Source organism: Schistocerca gregaria, chromosome 8 (genome assembly GCF_023897955.1).
Source record: "Schistocerca gregaria isolate iqSchGreg1 chromosome 8, iqSchGreg1.2, whole genome shotgun sequence".
Lineage (NCBI taxonomy): Eukaryota > Metazoa > Arthropoda > Insecta > Orthoptera > Acrididae > Schistocerca > Schistocerca gregaria.
The window spans coordinates 200,251,972-200,277,783 of record NC_064927.1 but is presented as its reverse complement, the minus strand read 5'-3'; the positions used below and the strand labels follow the sequence as shown (position 1 = coordinate 200,277,783).

General features: G+C 42.2%; 3 protein-coding genes across 3 annotated transcripts in view; all 3 read right to left on the bottom strand.

The window, feature by feature from the left end:
- Positions 1–25,812, bottom strand: part of LOC126284308 (arylsulfatase B-like) — a 197,602-nt gene that overhangs the window by 64,300 nt on the left and 107,490 nt on the right. The gene's annotated exons all lie outside the window — the stretch shown is intronic.
- LOC126284309 (arylsulfatase B-like) overlaps positions 1–25,812 on the bottom strand; it is a 177,079-nt gene that overhangs the window by 144,345 nt on the left and 6,922 nt on the right. The window lies entirely within an intron of this gene.
- The window catches only part of LOC126285108 (uncharacterized), a 112,120-nt gene continuing 103,071 nt past the window's right edge, over positions 16,764–25,812 (bottom strand). Inside the window, exons 5-8 of the mRNA XM_049984432.1 lie at positions 22,727–22,976; positions 22,358–22,506; positions 18,751–18,886; positions 16,764–16,857 (exon numbers count right to left, since the gene is read on the bottom strand). Of these exons, the coding sequence (XP_049840389.1) occupies positions 16,851–16,857; positions 18,751–18,886; positions 22,358–22,506; positions 22,727–22,976 (542 nt within the window). The 3' untranslated portion in view covers positions 16,764–16,850. The remainder of the gene's footprint in view (positions 16,858–18,750; positions 18,887–22,357; positions 22,507–22,726; positions 22,977–25,812) is intronic.

The window sequence follows — 25,812 nt, the reverse complement described above, 5'->3', positions numbered from 1 at the left end:
AGCCTTAGGGAAGCGAGCCTTTGCCACGGGTAGTAGTGAACTGGGACAGCTCGTGCTTGGGCGGCGACGTCCTCCTCTCCCGGTTCCTAGGACGTCAAGTGGCTCGAATTTGTGGCGAGGCACACCGACTTTGGGCATTCTGATTAAATTGCAGTGTGGTAATCTAGCTGCTTTTGATACCTGATTCGTGGTTGTTAAATTGTGCCCCCTTGTTCCTTGTTCACCTAATTTTGGCTCCGAAAAGCCCATTTCTTCTCTGAAAGGGTACCTCAAATTTTTACGAGTGAGCGTGATTGTTCCGGTCGTGTAAGTCTCACTGCCTCACATGTATCTTTTCCAGTGCCTATGCACGAGTGTTGCCCAGAAAGGAATGAACTGCATTTTTTTTCTCAGCCTAGAACAACGCTATGAATTTGATACCTTGCGTATGTATTATTTCAGCGCGCCAAGTTTCCGTTAATTCCGACAGATAGCGTAGCTGCAGGACAGTTTGAAAATGGCGTCTGTAGGTGATGTACGTTACAAGCAACGTGCCATTACGGAATTTCTGACAGCACAGATAGAAACTGTGAGTAGTATTCACAAACTCTTGTCCAAAGTCTATGGAGCGTCTGCTGTCGACAGAAGTACAGTTATTCGCTGGGCACGGAGAGTGAGGTCATTAGAAGGCGTTTCGACGAAGCTCCACGATTTGCAGCGGTCGGGGAGACCATCAACGGATGTCACACGTGACATGTCGCAGAGAGCTGATGTTACCATCTGTGAGGACAGACGCATTACGACTCGGCAGTTGGCGCTGCATCCGTCAATCAGCAAAGGAAGTGTGGATGCAACTATATGCACTCTTGAATAATCAAAAGTAGGTACAAGATGGGTACCATTGTGTCTAACGGTGGATCACAAATCGGGGGCTGTAACGACACTGCCTTTAACTGCTTAGTTTGGCCACAGTTTAGTGTATATCGTAGGCACTGTGCCTAGACGCAAACAGATCGTTTTTAGTTCCTTATTTTGTCAGGTCATCGCAGCGTTGGGTGTTTATTGTTTGGTGTTACCAGTCAACCTTGTAAGAGGTAAAGTATATAATCTGCACTGCATAGATTAAACCTCGTCCTTAAAGAGATTTATCTGTGCCGAACATTTTGGTCATTCGTTGTTAACTGTGACCAGTCTGGCACGGTGCAGAGTTCCTTGGTACTGAACATTTTCTTTAAAGAAAAGTAAAAATTAAAAAAGGGAAAGGTAAAAAGAAAACCAGGAGAGAAGGAAAGGCCACAATGCCGGATATGAAATTTGTTTCTTCACTCATTGAAGTTACGGGACCGGAATTTTTCTCGCTGGACATTGAGGCAGCATCTAGAACTGACATTTCATATTATATTTTTTGCATCTAAAATTCAGACCGTTGCTTCGTAGATTCATCTTTGTAGCCCTTTCGTGGGCAACGGGAAGATACCTACCCACATACTTTTATTTCCTACAGGATCCATGGAACTCGACATTCCCATGTGTTGCTCGTGCTGCCATCTTCACATTAGAAAGAGAAAAACTGAACATTCCCTCCGGTGGCAGCAGTCGCACTGGCAACAATTGATGGAGTATTATATGTGTGTTGTTTGTGACCAATTTGGTGGTAGAAAGACGTTGTTTTGGTGTTATTTCGTGGTTTTGTTTGTTTATCTGCAGACAAGTGGCGTTTGTAAGCACTCCACCGTACTTCTTTCATTTGTTATGCAAATTTCTTGATGTTAATGCATGTATGAAAATATCTAATCCAATGTAACACATCAAAACATGTGGCAATAATTGCTCCTATGGTTCGAGCTGGTCATACATCTAGCAATGTTTCACACATTTAGTGTAGACAAAATGCCTGTTTACTGAGGTTTTATTAGGCATATTCACTTAGCTTTGATCTTTCTTATTACATAATTACTTTACCAGAGAGGAAGATATTGCTTTTCACATCCTGAAGATAAGTCATTTTCGACATTGAATCTGACGATTTTTCAAAATATTAGGAAAATAATACAGAGGCGTCCAAAAAATGTATCCAATGTTTAAAAGTCCATAACTGGCAAACTAATTGACGGATTTGTCTCATCTTTGGTAGTGCAATAGTTTGCAGTTCCGGCAATCGCCACACAATAGTTGTACTGCGTTGTCTTGTTTTGTCAAATAACAGTCGCCAGATAGTCAGTGTTTTGTTCTTATTTGCACCTGGTTACTGAAGTAAACATGGCTGGCCCAAGGCTTACATTCGATGAAAGGAAGTCAGTTTTGAAGTGGTATTTTAAGTAAGAACACATTAATGAGGTTCAACGGCAATGGCGAAATTAGTATCAAACAGAGCCACCGACACGTTTGGCGATTCATCGCATTCGAGACAAATCTGAAGTCGAAGGCTGTGTTAAAGATGAACACAAACAACGATCTGGACGACCTTGTTCTGCTCCTCGGTGGTGATGTGTCTGCTAAATTATATTTACTGCACTAGCCAGCAACACCTGCTAAAGCGACTACTATTAATCAGTTTGTCAAACTTGGGTGGGATGGCACTGTTACACAGAGATGACAAGTGTAATTAAACGCGTAGCGACACCATAGAGTTCCGCAACTACCTGTAAGTAGTTCTGAGGATGGAAAGTTTAACCAGATTCTTACCACTCGCACAGTAGCTACCGCTGAAGATGCAGCTGGACCACCACTAGTACAAACGGGTTCTGGTTTTATCGCTAATGTTAGCTCCCGATTGAAAATTTTAGTTAACACATCTGACTATCACAAGATTTTACAGGTTCGACCAGCAAGCTAACACCAAAGGTAATCTACTAGTCGTTGGAATCAAGCAGAAACTACAACTCTGATTATGATGCGATACTTAAGTCAATTAAACCCAACTCACTGCGATGTGCCACACTTCACAGCAACGTGATCGGAAACCTCGCTTACGTAACCCAACACTCCAAAGCCGATACCTTGGATTTATCTTATCTTTTGCCAGCTTGAAAATTATCCAACGTGGAGTTTGAGCGTTCCCTTTAATAGAACCCCACTGAAGCAATCAATCTAGACTAAACTTTCTTAGCTACCAGTTTCAGTTAGTTTGTTTTTCGTAAGAGCACGCCAGCGATATAATTTTACGTGTTGACTGAGCGTTGCTAGTTAGAGATCATTAATCCTATACAGTCACTGCATTGCAGCACTATCCTTGCTTATTTCTTTTTGCGAACACACACAATGGCTAATGCTCTTTGGATTCTATCAATGATAGTGGTTTATGCTACAACCTTCATAGTTTATTAATCCCCCGTAACTTAACTTTACCACTTCGTATCACTTAAACAGTCAGAAAAAACCTCTTTCATATACTTTAAGGCGAACTTTACGTAATTATCGTAACAAACTCTCAGTGTGACTCACCTTTCACTTTAATATTCTTTGTCCTGCTTGTACTTTACCGTTTTGATTGACTGCGTGATCTTTAACCTTTTTATTTCTTCAGATTCAAAGATTCTGTTATCGTATTTTCAAGTTACGTTAAATCGGGAGAAATGATAACACGAGACACCAATTTTTCCTTTATCATGAACAGGGCCTGAGAATCATTTTATTTAGCCATTTTCTTAATTTTCAATGTCTCCACAAAGTTTCGTCATGCGTGAGTGCAGATGGTAAACTACTTCCCCACTAAGCGGAAGTTAGTAAAAAAAAAAAATAAAAAAAAAGAAACAAAAACCTTATCGTCACCGCCACTTTAAAGCATCATTAATATTCACTCAAATCAAAGCAAATCTCTCCGTCTTCAGGCGTTGACATACGCGGACCCTCTATACCAAATTTAAAACACTCACCACTCACAATTTCAAAGAGACAATTATCGTGATGTACTCAGTTAACAGGTCTTGGATCTGTCAGTTTCGTCGGATGGAAAATTACTATTACATCGATTCACGCGTGTCTCATAGTATCTGACACAGATTGGTTCTCCCGTTTGCAGTAATCAAACCAGGACGTCCGTTCTCACAATAATTACACAACAATCATAGGCCGCACTTCAATTTGAGAGTTCTTCCAGCCGAGGATTCTATTACCTTAGGACTTTCCCACAATTACAACCAATACAGTCGCACACTCACGCCAAAGCTTTAGTAAATCCTTATTACAGAAGCGGTAACGGCACATGAACCTTCGTGCTTATCCTTATTAAACCAGTCACTCACAAAGTCTTCGCGTGAAGGCGATACCAAATACACAAAATCAAGACTGAAAAGAACCTCCCCTTAGCACGAGATACGGAACTCCTGATTGCGAGTAACTCCAAGGTTAGCTCGACCAAACTTTACACTATCATTAATCACATGAAAACGGGAGAAAAACCTGATTGCGAGTAACTCCAAGGTTAGCTCGACCAAACTTTACACTATCACTAATCACATGAAAACGGGAGAAAAACCTGATTGCGAGTAACTCTAAGGTTAGCTCGACCAAACTTTACACTATCACTAATCACATGAAAACGGGAGAAAAACCAATCTCTTAGCGTGTCACACAACGAATTACTCTTTTAAAGCAAACTCCAAATATCTTCGCACAACCCACTACTGACTGCGAACAACACACCTAGCCCAATAATTACATATAGCTTCCCTACAGGCCATAAACCCATCACGGGTTCAACTAATAACTTTAGAAGCCCAAATCCGACATTAAATCACTGGAGCCCCAACTTCAAATAGCCTCACACTTCCCGAGTGTCACGAACTGACTGACGTTACCACATGACCTCAATGGTCCCCGATGTACCAAATGTAACTCTCTACACGAGATCTCAACGGTAACTACTCTTGAAACAAGGGACAAAACCAAGAACCAGAATTTTTGAACAAACAAACATGTTGCGTTAATTGTCTCTTTTTCACAACTTTCATTATTAGGTGTTTTCGTCCCTCTTCAAATATCGGCCAGTTGCGCATCAGTCGGTATCTTTCCCGTGCGCCATGCTGCTGCTATCGTCGCGGTTGTGTGACATCTCTGGCCACGACAGGCAGATTTGCATATGCTCCTTCTACAACATAATTTTGACAACATTTTCAGAAGCAAATACATATAAAATTAACAACCCTTTTTTATATCGAAATTGACACTTTTATAATAAGTTGAGGCGTATTACGTACGTAATGCCACACGCGTGTACCACTCACACTACTTTTCAATTTTGGGGCATTACAACCTGTAACAGTAAAAAGGCCAGCTAACGCCCGTCGTGTGTTACAACAATTCACTCGTGAGACAGTGTGCCCGAGAAACTGGAGTGAGTCGCTCAATTGTTCGGCGAATTTTGAAGACAGCAAAGCGGAAGTGCTACATCCCACGATTGCTACACGCACTGAACGGGGACGATCCAGATCGTAGTAAAATGCAGTACTACGAGTGATTTACTAACATGGTTCGCAACGATGAAGAGTTTGCAGAGATGACTGAGTGGTCTGTTGAGGCACAGTTCAAACTCAGTGGTACAATAAATCGCCACAATTGCATCTACTGGGCAGCCGAAAATCCAAACGTCCCTGTAGACAAAGCCGTGATTTTTCCAGAAGTAAATTTGCGGATTGTGTTGTCTTACCGGGGCTTGATTGGGCCATTCTTCTTTGACGGCACAGTTACCGATGAGGTGTACCTTCAGAAGCTTCAGACATCTATTTTACCTGCCATCCGAGACTTGTATGGAGACGGAAGAGTTTACTTTCAACAAGATGGTGCCACAGCCCACTACCAAAATCGTGGTTGGGCGTATCTAGATGAAAATCTACCAGGAAGATGGATAGGCAGTAGAGGTGCTGTGCAAGATCCACCACGTTCCCCAGACCTGACTCCTCTGGACTTTTACATGTGGGGAACACTAAAGGACGTCGTTTTTCGACAAAAGCCACGCACATTGGATGAACTTCGAGACTCCATCGTACATTCATGTGCAAATATCCAACTGAACACGTTGCAGTCATTAGTTCGTGCTGCAGTTCGGCGGCATCGTTTGTGTGTAGATGTTAATGGTGACCATTTCGAACACCTACAGTGATATCTTTAAATTAAACTTTAAGTTACCCTTTCACCAAAAATGAGACAACTCCGCCAACTAGTTTGTACGTTATGGACTTTTAAACAGTGCATACAGTTTTTGGACCCTTCTGTAAATAATATACTGAACATGAACTGAACTGAATAATATACTGCATATCGACACACAGTCTCGTGCTACTTTTCAACAAGTGCCCTCAGTGGTAGACAATGTTTCAGTCGATGGAGTGCCTGGTTGATGCTCAGACAGGCAACATACTGATGTTCAAGATCTACTATAGAGAAGGGGAAGACAATAATACCAATATTCCTCTTGGTGAAAGGGTTGCACTTGCGTTTTGTTCACCTTTGAAACACAGTAAATGTATTGTTGCAAGTGACAACTATTTAACTTCGTACGTCTTAACGAAAACACTTTTTGATACTAGAATTTATTCTGTAGGTACTGCTGAATCAACAGAAAAAGTCATCCGGAAATGATGGAGAAAAAGGACAAACTTTCACGAGGCGAGTTCAAGGCACAGATCAAAGGTTCTGTCGTTGCGATTAAGTTGCAAGACACTAGAACGGTAACAACTTCCAAGAAAGCAACATTCGTTTTGAGATAAGGAAGGGGTGGTTCCATATGTAGAAAAGCTTGTCAGAGTGCCATAAGTTTGCACAACAATGTAATGGGCGGCGCGGATCTCTTCTATCAGAATCGAGAACAGTACATATCTGGACATCGATCTCTAATGTGGTTCCACAGATATTTTTATTTTCTAGTTGATGGTGTCATTGCGAATCAATTTACAATGAACGCAGGAGTCACATGAAATGGAAAGCAGCTAACATTCCGTTTACAGGTTACAAGAGAATTACTGTCAGCATTCTCAACACGGAAACGACTTTGGTTTCCAACTGTAATCATTTTTTAAAATAGCAGGCAATACGGTACTCCTGATAAACATAGGATTTCAAATATGGGTGTTCATCTTCCAAAGAAAATTATGAAGTGTAGCCGTTGCCGTATGCGCAGTACAAGAAAAGAAGAAAAAAGAGCCGCGCAGAGTGGCCACCAGGTTTGAGGCGCTATGTTACGGATTGCACTGCCCCTCCCACCAGAGGTTCGAGTCCTCCCTGGGGCATGCGTGTGTGTGTTGTTCTTAGCGTAGCTAGTTTAAGTTGGTTTAAGTAGTGTGTAAGTCTAGGGATCGATGCAAAAAGAACAAGAATAATATTCTCCAACAGCAATGTCTATTTGTGAGTAGATCCATATTTCAGACTATTTTATAGTATCCAGTAATTAAATGTTCGTTACTATTTTGTGAATAAAGGATTATCTAGAAATCATGTACATCTTTCATTGCTTCGCAGTGTCAATTTTAATAGTAAATAAATTCCTAAAATATTTGATGGTATCATCTCACGGTCCATGAGAGTCATCACGCCATATAAATTTTCAAAAAAATGGGTGCCTAAACAAATTTTATTTTTCCATGGTATGGCATAGGTGGTTCATAGTAAGTCATGTCACCTGAAATAAGCTCAGAAAAATGTGCCCATGAAAAGGTTTGTTGAGGCAGCCCAGTGGTGCAGGCTTGTAACGTTCTTGTCAAAAAGTAATAGAAAATTGTATGTAACATAATTGCGCTTGCTACTATTTCCTCAAGCTGTGTTCTCTGTTAGATTATATACAGTCTGCTGTTTAAATGATCATAACACTTAGTCATGAATTGACGTTAAGGGTTTCCAGTTTATGAACTTGTCTATAAGGACTATTTGTCTATAAGGACTATTTGATAAAAGGCCATGTGTCATTTTAATACTGTTATTGCTATCTAAACTGTTGCTCCCTTTTCACTTGCTGTTTAAAGCGATTGTTGCTGATCTCAGAAATTGTTGCTTAGCATATACATATAGTGTTTTTTTTAAATGGTAATGAAATCTGTGAAATGGTGAATGCTGTGTACTTAAAACCCTGACTCTGTCCCTTCGCGGGTTTGACTTCAGTTGAGCCGCGCTATGCAAGGTGGATTTTCGTGCGGAACTTTGTTATCTACGGCGATATAGGAAAAACTATGGTTTTTATTTTATTTTTCAATCCACTACCGTAATTCTTAAGAGTCTTCGACAGCAGGTGAAAAGAGAATTCACAAGTATAAAATAAACGTGAAATTTCTTTTCTTATGTTACTGCAAACCGAAACATCGAGGTTTTCCATAAGGTGTTGGTCTCTCTATTCTCCTATTGCTTGTTTAATAAAACACTCTGTTTTAAGATTATCTCAAGAGCTGCTGTAAAGTGATTTTGTGCCATTTATGGTGTTTATTAGCAAAAGAAGCAAAATTAAATCCATCAAAAAGAGAAACATAGCCGTTACTCATAACTGATGCTGCCTCTTCAAGTTAGAAAAGGTCAACAGTTCAGACAAAAATAACGCTGCAACTTTGTTTCGACTTTGGCAGAATCCCGTAAACCATCATATTTTTAATAGTGAGCGAGTGGTCTGGAAACTTACAAACGGATTTTCTCCTTGTTCTTCATCTAAGAAACATGAAAGTAATATTCAGCGAATAGTGTACCATCTTACTGCTCCTACCCCCATTCAGTGGTGATCCCCTTCACTTTAAGAGTCCTTTTGATGTGTTAAAAACAGATTATATATATATTTATAATCTATTTTAACCTTGACTACTCTCAAGCGGTTCATAAAATAATGACAATCTCATTGTTATAACACTGTGATCCAGAGACACACAGGTACCACATTTGTTATTTCTAATGGAAAAATGCCCGATTTTAGCTACAGACTAGAACTGACCCAATAAAACTCTTTCGTAACTATGAAGCTGTGAACACAATGGCGACTCACAGAACCTTGCCAACTATTCCTGAAAGTCAATATTACTGGTGAATTAAGAGGTAAGCAGATTCATTCCCTCGCTCTGTGCAGGGACAAGAACGGAAAGATGGTACAGTATTTGCTGTACTTTTTCGTATGCCAAATATAACTGAAGGGCGGACAGTGACACTCATAGCCGTCCGTTATTAAAAATACCCTGCGTTACACGATTCCCCTCATCCTGCAATAGAATTCGCGATTTATTTTCGTCTGAGTTGTTAAACTTTTTTCTTAAGACAAGTGTCATCAGTTACGAGTTTTGAGTAACACATGCATTTATGCAACTGCCACGTAAAATTTTGCTTTTTTGCCGAAACACACTATAAACTGCTCAGATTTCTCTTTGAATAGCCATCGCGACAGAAACTTCAAATAGAATGTCTTATTAAACAAGTAATGGATGACCAAAGAGGTCAATATCTTTCAGAAAACGGCATTGAGTCGGATTTGCTGTAACATAAGAGAAGAAATAGCACCTTTATTTTCATACTAGCATATTCTGCTGTTGATACCTATAAATAAATTTTTAAATCTTACAACAATGGACTGAAAAAAAATTAAATAAAAACTGCAGCCTCGGTTACAACAACAAAGATAAGGAAGTTCCTTATGGTAAGCATATGGCAAAATACTCTCCTTATTGTGTGTTATCATTTGCAAAAATCTGGTTTCAATATCGCGAGGGGTTTAGGAAATGTGAGGTATGTTATGAAGATATCTTTCTCGCACGCGTGCGAAGTGAAAGTGCTACATAAATTCCTTTTTTCTCGAGGTTCGGGATAGATGACGATCTCCTCCCAAGTGTAGAGAAATATTAAATATCTTTACTAAATTTCATCCGCAGAAAAATACGGTGTAATATGCGCCAATCGCAAAATCAATGCGACTAATATTTCCCAATGGTGCAAGTATCACAATAAATATGACCATTAAGGAGACGATGGGCACTTTACCATGAAGGTGACATATGCAGTTCTTCGTAACTAAAAATCAAATTTTTTTGATGAGTTGTTTCTGTAAAATCTTGTGAGAAAAACTATAGAGATAATGGAGCACTCTTGTTCTACCCGTAATGGCTCAGCTGCACCTTGTCTACCAGGCTAACCAGCGTTCTCTGTGAGCTTCCGCAGTCACGTATAGCTGTGCTGTGCACCGCGGCGAGTAGCAACGAAAACTGCCGACTTTCTTTCTCTTCTTATACCTAGACTTGTGGAATAGTAAAGGTACAGGAACGGGAATTCAGATAAAAAAAAGTATCACTGTTTGTGTGCATTGGTTCTTCTCAGATGATCAGGCAGTGTTGAAGATAATATATGCTTTAAGCTAAGAAAATTGTTAGAAGAACTTGATAAGTGGAGATTCAAGGTAAATTTTGAGAACACTGTATACCTGTGCAGTGGTGAAAATGTAACAAACTTGAAAGTAGTGGGCCAGCATGTCAAACTTACTAGAAAAGGTAAAAACAAATTGAGAGTTGTTGAAATGGACTGTCTCAAAAGATCCTATGGAATATCTCAGCGAGACCACGTAAGATATACAACTATTAGGGAAATGACCCAGAATCAATAAAGTTGTCCTGGTTCGGATAGACTTACAATGCGAAGTCCGCTTGCGAAGCAGAAGGAAATTCTCTACGTCATCCTAGGAGAGTAGCGACTTTAAACAAATGGGACGGGACACTCTGCAAAAATGAGGGCCAACCTCTGCAGCTTGGTGTCGCAACCAGATAAACAAGACACCAAATTCATCGTATTTCTTTTTTCGTGTCTTAAATACTATTTCACCTTTACGATGTTTCTCCGTGTTCAGATGTTCGAACCACTTACAGAAACGTTTTCGATGTCACACAGTATTTTATTGCTCTTGCTGATCCCAGCAACTAAGAAAGGTAATCAGACCTACTTGAATCTGACGATGGTACCTGTGTTGGAGTCGTAAGATGAGAGTTTGATGAGATCACTATCAAGTGCTGAGAAGCACACTCTCTGAGTCTCCAGTTGTTAGCTGTGTAACTACAGATATCGAAAATCACTCGCTATATTGTTTTCAGCTCGTCATGAATGACTAGCCACTTTAAATGCAAGGTAATGTGATTTATTAGCAGAGAAGTGAAACGTTAGATTTGAAAACGTCTTTAGCGATAGACTTCTGAATCCAACTATTCAGTCTATATTAGTCGTGATAAAGAGCCTTTACGGTAGAATGACGACATAAAATCTGTTAGAGAGACGGCAAATCACGAGTTTGTCTAATGAGTATGGTTGTATATTCATTACTCGTTAGACAACCATACTCAAATCACGAGTTCGTCTAATGAGTTTGTTCTTATAGAGAGTGGTAATTCTAAAGGGAATGGAGTATAGACATACGTGTGCCCCGCTCTTTATTAAAGGTTCAGTTCGAAATGCTTCAAAACTGATGATAATAAGTATTTAGAAGAAAAAGTAAAATCAACAGTTAGGCCATCAAGCCATGTTCGTCAGTGATGAAACACTAGAAGGCGTGTCTTCCTTCCTCCAAAACCTGACAAATGGCAACAAAAGTATGATAACTGAGTCAATTAGGATTTGAGACACACAGGGGGTACAGCTTGAGCCCCTTATCTTTTAGCACAAAATCCAATTCTCTCTATACTTAATTCAAATTGATATAGTTTCGTTATCGAAAGCAGCAACGGCTTAAAGAATGTGTTAAGTCGTCTGATGGACATGGATGACATTAAGCTACATGTCTCAATAGAAGCACAGATGAATGACATCCTGTAAGCAGCAAAAATGATTGCTTGAACAACAGCACGTCATTTGGTTAGAAGAATGAACGTAAGGAAGGGAAAGATCCACCCAACTGCATTAGAGTAGAATGGTAGATACTATGTACAGGACACCCAGAACTAATTTGGTCTACAAGGAAGACTGCTGATTGAGGTAATCGTAAGACAACAAATACAGAGTTCATATATCAAAGTAATATTCTCATCTTATTGTGATGGAATCCTCAGGTGACGTCTTCCAAGTTGTATTTTTGAACTCTGACTGCTGCAAAACACACTGCATTTCTTTTTTCTGTTTACCCCGACATGTTTCGACACCTATGTGTCTCCTAACTCGTTTTCTTTATTTAAAAATGTTATACATTTTTGTGGTTGTTTTCAACTTATGGTACAAAAATTATAGATTATACGCTTCGATTTTCGCTTTTCTGCTCACCTGGAACTACCTTGAGGAATTGGCTCGGTACAGTTTGGCTTGCGTTTACTCCTTTCTACGGTATTACAGCATGTCAGCTGCGAAGCAGTCGGGAGAACTTAGAGAGTTATTCATTTTCAAGCATTTTTTAGAGAGTATTGGTCGTACGTGTCCGAGGTTTGCATTTCAAATGTTGTTGTACATCATTGATGTGCTTTGTTATTTGGTTGTAATTACATACGCAATCTTCCACATCTGTTACACTTCTCCCGCACCTGGTATCACACGTTTTCGTACACAGGACAAGATATGGGAGAAAAACTAAAGGCGCATTAGTCACCGAGAGACGCAGTTATTGTCGCTGCTCACTTGTTTCAAGCTTTGTTTTCGTCCAGTGCGATGTTAATTTTGAATGCTTCGGTTGCAAGTTTTCATGGTGCGTCTGCGAGAGAAACTTATTTGATTTGTATGTGTGTGGGTGTGTGTGCGTGTGTGTGTGTGTGTGTGTGCGTGAGTGAGGGAGAGAGAGAGAGAGAGAGAGAGAGAGAGAGAGAGAGAGAGAGAGAGAGAGAGAGGTGGGGGACGAAAGGGGTTGAGAAACAGGTGATTTTGGTGTATCGATCATATTTCATCCACTATGTTTACTTTGAAAAAGTAAGCGTTCCAAAACAGTGTTTGTTGCATTTTATTGTGAGTTTTCTTTGCTTGAATTACTGGCTCTTCACCGTCTTAGTTATCCTTTATTATTAGCTTTTGGTAGAGTGTGTTACTTTCTGTAAGCATCGATAGTTTCAGTATTATTCGGATGGTGGTTTTCTTCTGTGGCGTACTTTGAAAAAGTGAAGCTTGTATTGTCACTTTTTAAGTCTCTGGTGTCTTCAGAATACCTAGTTGTGAAGTGCCTGCATGTTTGAGTTATGTAGAATAATTTACATTATTGACAGATTGAATAGCGGATTCACGAACGATGACCGGTGAGTTTAGTCTTGTTCGTCATTCTCCGACAGCCAATGTGAACTGCGTAGTACTCTGAGCGCTCTGGTCTGAATTTTGTAGCCAACACGAGCATCAGAAGGGATCGTAGTTGTTATTTAGCAAATTTTTACTCCATTTGTTGTTAGTTGTCATCGCTGATGGTGATAGTAAGCGACAAATTCTACATAAGGAAGCGGCAGACATGATTTGCAAGATAAGTGCTTTCTTCAAGCGGAAAGCGCGTGTATGAGCGTACGACAGTTGTCGCTTGGAACCGGCAGCAATGCACTCTCCACCTGTGCCTCGACGTCAGCAAATCACTGTAGTTCGTGAATCGAGTATATAATTTTGTTCAGTTTGTCTGTGTAGGTGTTGTTGCAGAGTTTTTTTCTGTACTATTTTGGTTGTGCGCTATGCTTTTTATACCCATTGTTTTTTCAGTATGTTCGCCACCCTGTGGACGTTTATGTTGTTGCGTGTTACATCATAGCATGCAGCATTCCTTATGAAGTGTGCCGGCTTTGCTGTGATTGTCACGTGTTGGTTTCACAGGCTCTTTGAGATGGCTGATATTTTATTATCTGTTTGTCCGTTGCCCTTTTTATTGTGCTCTTTTTGTTGTATTGTTGTTTACTGTTTGTGTGTTGTACCTATTTTGGCTATAAGCTGTATTGTGTTTAGTTTATATCCGTTGGGGTTCTATCAAGCGACCATAATTCAGTGTCTCTTGACCAGTACGGCTATATAAGTTTACTTCCAAATCTCGTTCTGCGTATAAAAAATATGATACCAGGTGAGGGAGGATTGCAAAATATTTGATAAAAGTGTAGGTAATTTCAGCTGTGCCGTAAATCTGAAATTCACTGCAAGCCGCACGCACAATTATATTAGAAGTGTAACAGAGCCAAACACTCGGCGAAGTAAGGAACCAGAAATAGAAATGTCGGGTACGGCCTTTCTGCCGTACATTTCCAGAGTCACGTATATTGCCCAAACATGGCGTAAAGACGATTTTCAAACCGACAAGGAAGATCAAAGAGTGTCGTAGATCGGAGAAGGAGAAAAGAGACCCACTTGCAAGGGCGGGAATATACCGTATTCCATGCACATTCGAAAAATTTTATGTCGTAATGCCTGGACGATCCATTAACACCAGGATCGAAGAGCATAAGCGACATTGCAGGTTGGGGCAGGTGGAGAAATCGGCCGTAGCAGAGCACGCACTGAATGAGACCGACCACGTAATAAAATTCGCCGACACAGAAGTTCTGGCTGTAGAGAAGCACTATCACACGCGCTTGTTCAGAGAAGCTGCAGAAATACAAAAACACGCGAACAGTTTGAACAAGAAAGAGGAAAGCCTTAAGGTAAACGGATCCTGGCTGCCCGTACTGCAGCGGACGACCGTCGCAGGTAGCAAGAGGAGAAACGCACCGGAAATGACCGCGGAGAAGCCCTCGGACGTTGGCGCGCCAGGTACATATAGTCTGCGGCCGCGAGCTCGGCTCCACTTCACCACCGGCAATGGAGGGTGAAGCTTTGATAATACCAGCCACTCGTGCTGACGGAACTACAGAAAAATCATTTGATGAAAGTCGGCCGAAGAACCCTAGACAGATGCCAATAGGCAGTTTGTCAGCAAGTGGCCACAAAAGCCTTAACGATTTTGAACTTAATTAAGGTATAAACGCAGGGGTAATGGTTGTAAGATTTGTACTGGAATTGGTATTAAGGTACAACATACTGTTGAGAAAAATTCAAGAAGTACGAATGTGACAGCTATTTATTGCTCTTTACATAGCTGCATCACACTATTGAGCGGAAGTAAGTGCTGAAAGAGAGAGCGGCCACTACGTGACGACGTTGCACATGGGGTCTGCGTTGTCGGCGATGCAGTCGACCCAGGGCACCCAGGTGTTGTTCCAGCGCTTGGGGTCAGCCAGGTCGGTCTGCGTGACGTTGGCCCCCGGCTGCGGCATCAGCGGCTGCGACAGCGTCTCCAGCCGCTCCAGCAGAGTGTCCACCAGGCCCTCCGGCATGTCGGCCGGCTGGCCGTCGCCCGCCTCGCACGGGTCCTGCCTGATGTTGAAGACGCACCAGCCGCTGCTGCTCGTGATGTTGCACAGCCCGTGGGCGGGCCGCTCCGGGCAGGACACGGTCGCCTCAGCGCGCAGCCGCAGCACGTCCTCCGCCTCCGGGGACGCCCCGACCACGCTGGAGATCGCCTGCCCCACTGGACTGGCCAGCACCTCCTCTACGTCGTAGGCCGGCGTGAACAGCGGGTCCTCAGCGCCGCTCGCCCCGGCGTAGTAGTCGTTGTTCTGCACACCTGGCGCACCACCACACCGCTTACGGTTTCGATTCAAACAACTTACAACATTAAATTTGCACTAAATGACCCAACTTCATAGAAACTCCTACTTCTTCATACACTCCCATTCCTCCCACAACTGCCACTCTTTTTCTCACCTCATCAGAAGGCGCAGTGTAGATAAATGTAGCCACCCTTCTTTAACCACTTGTTAGGGCTGCCAGCTGGTGTTGTACACATCTCACAGAAGCCACTACACGATGTGTGAACACCATATGAGTAACCACTTTCTATATTGCACACTTTCCTTCTTTAGCACCGTCGACAATTGTTTCTATAGCACAATGCCAGTGGCAAGAAAGTAAGAAATGTCCTCCTCCTCTTCAACAATCGAGTATCCATTATTAAATCTTACTGTGCCCTGTCGATCCCCAGGTTTTTCCGTATATGCTTCCTTATCCTCATGGCCAAAATGTGTTCACAAAATTTTACCATCAGATAAATACGTGACAGAATCCTTCCACCTAAATATCTTCTAAACTTACGCTGCCTTAAGGCAGCAAATATTCACAAAACATTTTTCTATCTACGAAATACGATTTCACTGAATGTTAATAAAGAATAACATTTATAATACACGCATCAGACTTATACCGTTATAAAATGGGTATAAGTGCAGATACTTCCGTCAGTGACTGAGGATTGTGTACTTAACAGCATTACATCAGTATGTACGTCATTTGCACACTAACAATTATAGCTATCACAAGTCGTATCAATGGTGGATTGTACCTGCCAGAACATGTCGCAAGAGTAATCCATTAATGCTAATTTTCCTCTGGACATCAAGGCAGGTATTGAAGCATGAACACGTGGACACAAAACGTTAAGCCTATACCGACAGCTGTAGTCCAGTTAATGACGCAGTTACAACCGTGCAGAAAACATCAGGTAGTAAATTATGTGTGGTGTTTACGGGAATCCTGTTAGATGCAGAGAAAAAACAACTTATACACTGATGTGTTTACACATTTAATGTACCATATATAAAGCTATCTGGAGTGGTACTCGTTACACCCTCTATACATGAACTCTATGCTCATTGCAGCCACACAAAGTTTGTACCGTATCATTTAACTGTGCACTGTTCGCTATTCTATTCCACAGTTGCAACTGCTGTGGGGTGTGGTATGACCCTGTAGAATAACGTCTGATGTATTTGATAGGTTGCAGGTAACGCCAGCCCAGATATGGCTGCTACTCACCCCTGACGAGCTTCCAGTCGCCGACGCGGACGGCGCCGGTCTCAGCCACCTCGTCGTAGTTGAGGAGTATCTCCGTGCGCTGGCTGGGCTCTCCAGAGACCAGCCGCGGCCACATGTTCACCCCGTCCAGGTCGTCCGGCAGGTCGGACGCATTACCTCCTGTGAACACATTGAGAAAAACTGCGTTTAACGAATTACCACCACAATAGACTGTTTGCTATGATACATCATGTTTTGACATGAAGGACTCTTGTTTCTAATTGCAAAAATCACAATAGACATCCTTTGTACAAGAGAGTAATGAATGTGCTCGAAAATATCCATTTTATTGCCCCAGGACGATAAGCAGGTTTTGGCCACAGGAAAGATGCACCGAGTTAGTTTTTTTTTCAAAATGAATGCGAAGTTGGTACTTGTGCTCTGCAGAATAACGCTGCAATACAAATATTGTAAAATTAAATGCAATCGTCACAGTGCTACGTTTCAGAAGTTAATTAAGCCCACTGCACAACTGAACTGCTACACTCCTTGACGCAAAGTAATAATTTCAATAGGGACGTTTTTTAAAATGTCGTGAAATATGACCCACAATCTAATTGCGGTGCACAGGTGTGCTAACTACATGGCGTGACGGTAAAGATGAACCACACCGAGAGGGGTAGGAGGAAACAAACAAAAACTTCATGGGCTGAGAGGATATGTGATGTTATTTCAGCGATTACAAAATCGAATCAAATACACTAAGAGCTTGGTATCTCAGCCCACCTCCATCTGTGATGATGCAACTTCCCCCCTCCACCACTGGTCGGTCTGTATGTAGTTGTGAAGCCTGTTATGGAGCTGTGGTATCCACTAAGGAAGCAAGATGTCCCATAACTGAATAGCTATTCCTGATATCCAGAATACTGGCACTTACGAGTTGACGTCTTCAGTGTTAGAATACAAGTTCTGTTGGTGCCAGATCTGGGGATCTTGCTGGCCATGTGAGTACCTCAACACACTCAACAGACAAGTGCTGTGTGTGGACGAGCATTGTCCTGCTGAAAAGTGACACTACGATTCTGTCGCATAGGAGGTAACATATAAGTATGCAGAATGTCCATGACATAGTGTTGCGCCCTCAGTGACTACCTGCTGGGACTTAAGTCATACCCAAAGGCGTCCACATCGTGACTCCAAAACATTGGAAGAACCTTGTTCTACCCAGGTCGCCACCATATTCACCAACGATGGTCATCGAGGGTAGTGCAGCACCGCGATTCGTTCCTGAACATAATTCAACGCCATTCATTAGGATTCCATGCTTCCTAGTCACCGCACCACTCCATATGAACCCATCTGTATTGCAAACAGCAGGCCATGCATAGTATGGTAATTCCCTAGTATGGCACAAATGAATGGTGGAGTAAGATACGGTATGTTGTACAGTGTCCATTGCTTGTTACTGGATGGTAGTTACAGATGTTACGTGGTTATGATGGTCTTCGTGAGCAATACAGCTATCCTCCCCCTACCCCTTATGGTGGTTAGACATAGTCTACTGGTACTTTGCGACGAGTATACTGGCCCTCACGATCGAGTGCAGTCCAACATTGGGCCACTGTTATACTCTGGTTACTGCAAAATTTGATCAGTCGGTCAAATAGGGACGCAAAATGAGGCGTGTCTCTAACTCTTGTCAGTGCTGATGAAGCTCTCTCGATTACATGGCATCTCCATGTGTTTCTCAGTGATCATTCAACGTCAGACTCTGTTCATGTCCCTAATATACCTTACCACACCTGATGACAACACAATGCTAATGCACTCTGCTGAATATTGTAACTGTCGCAGAGAATTGAAATTCTAATCAGTGATACCTGCTGATGGCGTGTGGCTGTACGAACGTACATTCACATCAGACCATGCCGTCTTGGCACGTCACCTTTTTTTTGTCAGACAGTGTTATTAGATGTGAGTGCTACTGATACCAGCACTGCCTGTGACTGTTTCCCTGACTACCAAATGAGCACCCTGCCCCCTCTTCCCACCACCCCTCTCCACTGGACGTACCTGCTGCGGCGTACAGCGTGGGCAGCCAGTCCGATATGTGCATCAGCTCGTGGTCCACCCTGGACGTGTTCTGCAGCAGGGGGCTCCATACAGCAGCCACGCCGTGCACCGCACCCTCCCAGAGGCTGTTCTTTATCTGCAAGCAAAACAGCACGACACGTCACAGCACTTCAGACATCATATATCACATTACATACTGTGGATGATTTACATTGTTTAACGGATTAGCTTAAATTTTTGGAGTCCCAACACATTGGCGAGGGAACTGATATGTAAATTTTTTGACCCTGTTGTGGCAAGTGTGGAGCTGTGCAGATATAACTGGAAGCTGTACACATCCTGCGAAACCTCTATGCTACACATCTACAGCTATATACAAATCTATATTAGTACTGTGAAAGCCATCCCACATATGAGGTACACCAGCACAACGGATACCCGTCCCCTTCAAATGTTCAAAGGTTTTGACGAAGATCGACTGACTGTACACCCTTGCTTATGTCGGATTACTGTAGTCCCCTTATCGTGAACATAGCGTGTTTCCCGCATTGTTGAAGGCGATATACGGTGCGTCTCAGAAGAAGTCTTGTAAAATATCTAAAGCTGTGCTGTATGTGGTGCACGTCTTTTCTCCAGCATCAGCCTTTGCAGACTTTAAAGTGTATTTGTGGCACTGTTGTATTGAAGTACGGGAAACAGATGGTTTCAGGTTTGTTAGTACACCATTGTCAGTGGTGGGAAGGAGACAGCACATAGGTCACTCGCTTCAGGAGTGTCAGCCATTTCAGTAGCTAAGTAAAAGTGGCCGATAGAGCACATGTGTTCACGTATGGTAAACGTTTTTTCCTAGATGCTGAGAATGTCATTGCAAAGTTGTTGATGTTTATTTGGTGTTTTAATCGCACAGCTACACCTAGCTATACAATACTCTGATGGGTAACTAAACTTCAGGGGAACAAGAAACATTCTTAGTGGAATTGAAAGCTGCCATTAAGAAGAGGTGTGCTTGATTGCCCAGTACCAGTTGGCCCGAGTTATGAGGAACTTCTGCGAAAGAGTTACAATTGTTACAAGAAGATGACCTCCACTTGCACGACATAAGTACCAATGTAAATCAAACAGAAGAGGTTAATCTTTGATTTTGTATAAATTTGTATTTTCTAAAAACCCAATAACTATTATCCATTTGAAACAATCTTGCTAAGATGCGTCACCATGTAAAATCGTCTCAAGAAATTCTTAGATGTTCTTTCACTCTGCTGTGGCTAATTTCTTAATTATCTTGGTAAACAATCCAGGCGAAAGAATTAGAAAATGCACAGGCAAAGAATATAAAAAGTTCTGTTTACATTACGTGAAGTATTCACGTATTCTTCCAGTGAATATTCAACTTGCAGGAACAACCGCTCTCTTGTGGAAGTGCCAAATCTAGGTTATTCTTACAACGGCTACTCATTGCAGCTTGTGATAAAGTACAGGATAGTCAGAAAATGTGACACCTCACCCTGAAAGCACTTCTCTATTGATTGGCTGTTATATGAACCACAGTTCATATAAGGGGTAGCTGAGCCAACTCGTAACCGACCGTTATGGACATTCCAAGTAGAACCATCAACAGGAAGCGGACGCAAACAGTTCGAGAAGAATGTTCTTGATCTCCTGGAAAACAGGCAAGAATGACACAGAAGTGTCAAGATATACGAGGAATACATTTTTCATTGTCCTATCGGTCGCAAAATTAAAACCACGGTGAAAATCCCACGAAGGTTTGCGCAGATGTGTCGTACAATGTTTCTAGTATGCTCGTCGATGGCGTCATGTCATACTTTTCAGTTCTGAGTGCATAGTGAGCGCGTAAAAATACCTAGAACGATGGTGTCACCCGCCAAGTGTGAAACGTATACTGTCATTCGACTGCTAAATACTGAGGGGTTTCGCCTGATTGCATGCAGCCTAGATAACGTGACTGTCATGTGTGACAGCATAGTGTGGCAATGGTGCCAAAACTTTGAAACGGGACGTACAAACTTCCATATACATGCGGCCAAGGAAAGAAGTGAGTGTCAACCAATGATCTTGTCCAGCTGTGGATCAAATCGAGTATGAAGTTTAATTCTGAACAAGCGGAGACGAATGTTGTTATGAGGCGTTTTGACCACCTACCGTAAACCCCGGATTTCGCTTTCATCTTTATTCTCACATGAACCGCTGGCTGTAGGGACGACATTTTGGCACGGAAACTACAGGCAGAGAAATGATGGAAAGCACGGGCGGCTGCCTTCTAAGACGAGGGTACTCACCAGTTGCTACAACGCTATGACAAATATCTGACTCGGAAATTTGTGGTAAGGACTAAGGGACCAAACTGCTGAGATCAACGGTACCTAGGCTTACTCACTATTTAATATGAATCCAACTTACACTATGGCCAACATACACACACCCATGCCCGTGGGAGGACTCGAACCTCCGACGGGTGAGAGCCACGCGAACAGTGACAAGAACCCTATACCGTACGGCTACCCGGCGCGGATTATCTAAGTCGGAGCGGCAACTATGTAGCGACGTAGTAGACGGTGTAGCTAAATGTTGCAAATAAATCACTTTAGATTTTTGTTGTGGTTTTTATTTCGCGACCAATCATACCTTGAACAAAAACATAGAGTTTGTATTTCCGGAAGAATCATCATCAGGGAGAAGAGAATAGCAGGAAGTATATGCGCCCGTTGCAAGAGTTTTGTGTTCCTTGTCAGGACTATGAGAACAACTACTACGTATGATTTACAACAGAAAGCGTGACACTTGTAGCTACCAACTGCAGTTAAACTTCGTAGCGTCGTCTTGCGTTAAAACTGCTCCAGTCAACAAGATTTGTTTTGTATTCGTACTGACAGGTAAGGTAAATGAAAATACCTCCCTCTAGTATATACCCCAATACAGAATCTCTCTACCGACCGGTGTGACCGAGCGATTCTAGGCTCTTCAGTCTGGAAGCGCACGACCGCTACGGTCGCAGGTTCGAATCCTGCCTCGGACATGGATTTGTGTGATGTCCTTAGGTTAGTTCGGTTTAAGTAGTTCTAAGTTCTAGGGGAGTGATGACCTCAGATGTTAAGTCCCATAGTGCTCAAAGCCATTTGAACCAGACACTCTGTAGAGAATGGTCTGCTGACAGTTTTAAAGAGCAGTCGACGACTTCCACAAAACGTTTCGTTTACAACAGCAGCTGTAACATTAGATTTAAGTTACTGTCGATCCTTTCACATTTTTGATCTGGTGTTTATTTGTCCTCATATAGTTCAAATGGCTCTGAGCACTATGGGATTTGCAATGTCAGATGATCAGTGCCCTAGACTTAGAACTACTTGAACTTAACTAACCTAAGGACATCACACCCATCCATGCCCGAGAATTCGAACCTGCGACCGTAGAAACAGCGCGGTTCCGGACTGGAGCGCCTAGAACTGATCAGCCACAGCGGCCGACTTATTTGTGCTCACAACATTATTTACTAGTAGAAGACATGGAACTGGCTAACAACATCTGAAAATGAAGCAACACATTATCGAGTCCAAACTGTACGAGAGTTTGGGAGAAGACGACTCACGCCTCTGAACGGGAAGTTGGAGCCCCAGTTGACGTCGCTGCCCGCCCCGTTGTCGGCGACGAACACAATGATGGAGTTGTTGAGCATGTCGCGCTCGTGCAGGGCTGTCACCACACGCCCCACGGACTCGTCCATCTTCGCCATCACCGCTGTCAACACAAGAACACTCCCATTTATTATACCGTAGTCCACAGTCCGTGGTACACAAGTATTACAGATAACATTTCATTTACATTAGTTCCGCCAGCCGTTAAAACAAGTCTGAAGTGCCACTTTGGACACTTATCGTTCCATCCCAGCCTCACCTCAGTGGTGGTGAAGGTGTTGACAGGAGGACGGAAAGCAGTAAGAGAGTGCGGCCCGGCTCACCTGCGAGTATGCGGCGGTCGGGGTGCGAGATGTAGGAGAAGCTGTTGATGAGGTCCTGCGGGGCGTTGATGAGCTGCGAGTGGTCCCCGGGGTGGCAGGCGAGGTGCGCGAAGTAGAGGAACAGCGGGCGCTCCGCGTCGTGCTCCCGGATCAGCCGCTCCGCCTCCTCGGTGAACACGTCCGTCGCGTACTTGCCGTTGTACTGCCACGCCGTCGTCAGGTTCTCGCGCAGGTCGTACCCGTGGGCTCCCTGCCGGGGAAAACGTAACACTCAGCCGTTACGTGATTTTCTATCGAGAAACAGTACGTAACAAGAATAGTCTCTCTTCAGAAGGACATATACTGAACAGCAATAACATAATTTTTTGTAATGCGAAATGCGACAATCTAATCCTCATTTTCTTCATTTAAAGAAGCACTACATCAGTAAGTGCCCATAAATGATAATCACCAAATCTTCTGAACACCTAGGTGAGTTACTACAACATCAATGGAACATTTTGTATCTTCAGCACATACAAATGAGTGAATTCTTAAGGGACTAAACTACTGAGGTCATTGGTCTCTAGACTTACACACTGCTTAACGTAACCTAAAAGAACTTATGCTAACAACAACACACACATCCATGGGAGAGGGAGGACCCAAAGCTCCGGCGAGTGGGGCCGCGCAATCCATGACATGGCACCCCCGACCGCACGGCCAATGTCCGCCGCTCAGTTCATACAGTGGCGTCGTTGTTGTTCATTCATTTAAGATAGGTAACGTGTGTCATTCCAAGACGATGTGTGGAGCGTAGAAATTGCAGTCTGAAACTTTGTGGAGATATTCGACCCTTTTCAGAGAAATGTGGGACATTCATACCGGAAATGTATGATTAGATGCATTGACTGTCGTTTAGAGTAAAGAATGGTTCGTCAGGACACTCAGGAAATAATCATTTTCCTCTGAAGTGAATATCCTGTTACAAGGCTGGTGGAAAGTTGCTGCAGAGTGTCATATCTCCTACCTATCGAAAGTAGTATTACATAGCCATGTGGTATGGTATCTACACGTCAAATTAGTGGAGAGCTCCACTGAAAACATAGTCTTGTTTCTGGGAAAATGCAATGCATCTACGAAAATAAAACGTAGATAATACGTCAGTGCATCTAACTATAGAGCATTGTGCCATTTTTTAAAGGCCTTATACAACATTAACGACAACAGGCAGTGAAGTATTTCAAGAACAGGCTGTGAAGATAATAAGAATTTAATAAGATGTATAGATAGGGGATATACAGAGAGAATTTAATGCGAATAATTGAAGGAAGGTGACGTAGATTACCAAATAAGTAACTTTAGGGAACAGATGTTGATCAAAATTTGGCGCAGTTCGTTGTCGTATAACCTGAATAAAGATCACGAGGGTAACAGAGGTACTACAATAATACTGTGGTATATGAACAGTTACTTTTCCCTCACCTCTTGTATAAATGGGAGAGAACACGAACTTCTTAATGTTGGTACGCCATTGCTTCCACTATTTCCGTATAGTAGTTTCCCAGGTACTTAATGTTGCAGTGGGGTACAGGTTTTCTGGAAACGAACTGAATGCAGATACATGCTGTATCAGATAAGGTAGTGAACGGCAGGTTTTCTACACTGCTGGCAGACTCCTCTCTACATGCTGTCTCATGACAGGGCTAGAAGCACAGACATTTCTACTCGGTGATTGATGTAATGCTCCACATTTTAGTGATATGCACATTTGTCCACTTAAACGTTTCGGCGCAAAGTCCTCTGGAACAACTACAGACACTGAAAACCGACTTTCACGATTGTGAGTGTAAGGCAATGAGGTCATGAATGCAAATATCGTGAGACATTCTAAAACGTAAGCAACTATTATTTTCAAGGCAAACTTACGTGGTTTAAAGAGATTCCCTATGTCATTTCTTACTCAATCGATAATTTGAAAAATCATGAAAAGAATGGTCTTCGTTGCAACACAATACGTCAGTTACATAACGACAAACTGCAAAATGAAGTTTACGTTTGAAATAAACTAAACTGGAGGCTATTGCACATCCCGAGATGCAAGCATGAACCCCATGTTGTTCGTAATCATGATGTGATTGACGTTCTATGATGCAACATTCTAGTACTGTAGTAGCGATCAATAAAGCGCGAACCACTAAACCCTATCTTTATCTTTCATCGTTGGTGACAGGACCTCTCTATGGTTTCCAGTTCATTTAATAGCAGTGTAAATAGCAATATGTACAGCGTTTGTTGCCTCGTACTACGTTTATCACATCGCGATTACGACCAATGTGGGGTTCACGCTTGTATGTCGGAATGTGCAACAGCGGCGAGTTTTGTTCATTTCAAGCATCAATTACGCTTTGAAGTTTCTCAGGATGTAAATCACGTATTGCGCTGCAACAAATGCCATTCTTTTTCTGATTTTTTATGTTATTGATTGTGTAAGAAACAATACGGAATGTCCATTAAAAACACTAGATTGCGTTCACAAAAAGTTTTGCTGACGTTTTAGAATAATTCGGTTTTCAGTATCTATAGTTGTTCCAGAGATATTTGTGCTGAAAATTTAACTGGGCCCCCCTATTGGTTAACTCCAATATATACTTGTTTTATTTTAGAAGATGACTATGCCTTCATTAGACACAGATCGGGAACACCAAATGTACATATAGTGTTGACAACCACTCTGAAAATTTTGAGGCAGGCAACAGTTGTGCCTTTCTGTCCATCTCATATGAAGCCACTTGGGAAACTGTACAAGGGACTAATTAAAAAATTTACAAGGCATTCTTAATAAAGAAGTATAGAAAACTCCCTGAGACTTTATGAAATGATTAAGCCAAAGAAATCAATCTCTTGGTCACATTTAGTCTTTTGAAACTTATGACTTCTTTTGATCTTGCAGTCACCATTAAATTCAAGGAATATAACACGACGTACACACGCGTAGTCAGTACTACATGTCGTTGTAATCCTTGAATCATATGATGACTCCAAAACTGAGTCTGGTTATAGTGTTTAATAAAGTATTTGTCACCAAGACATTGATTACTATAATT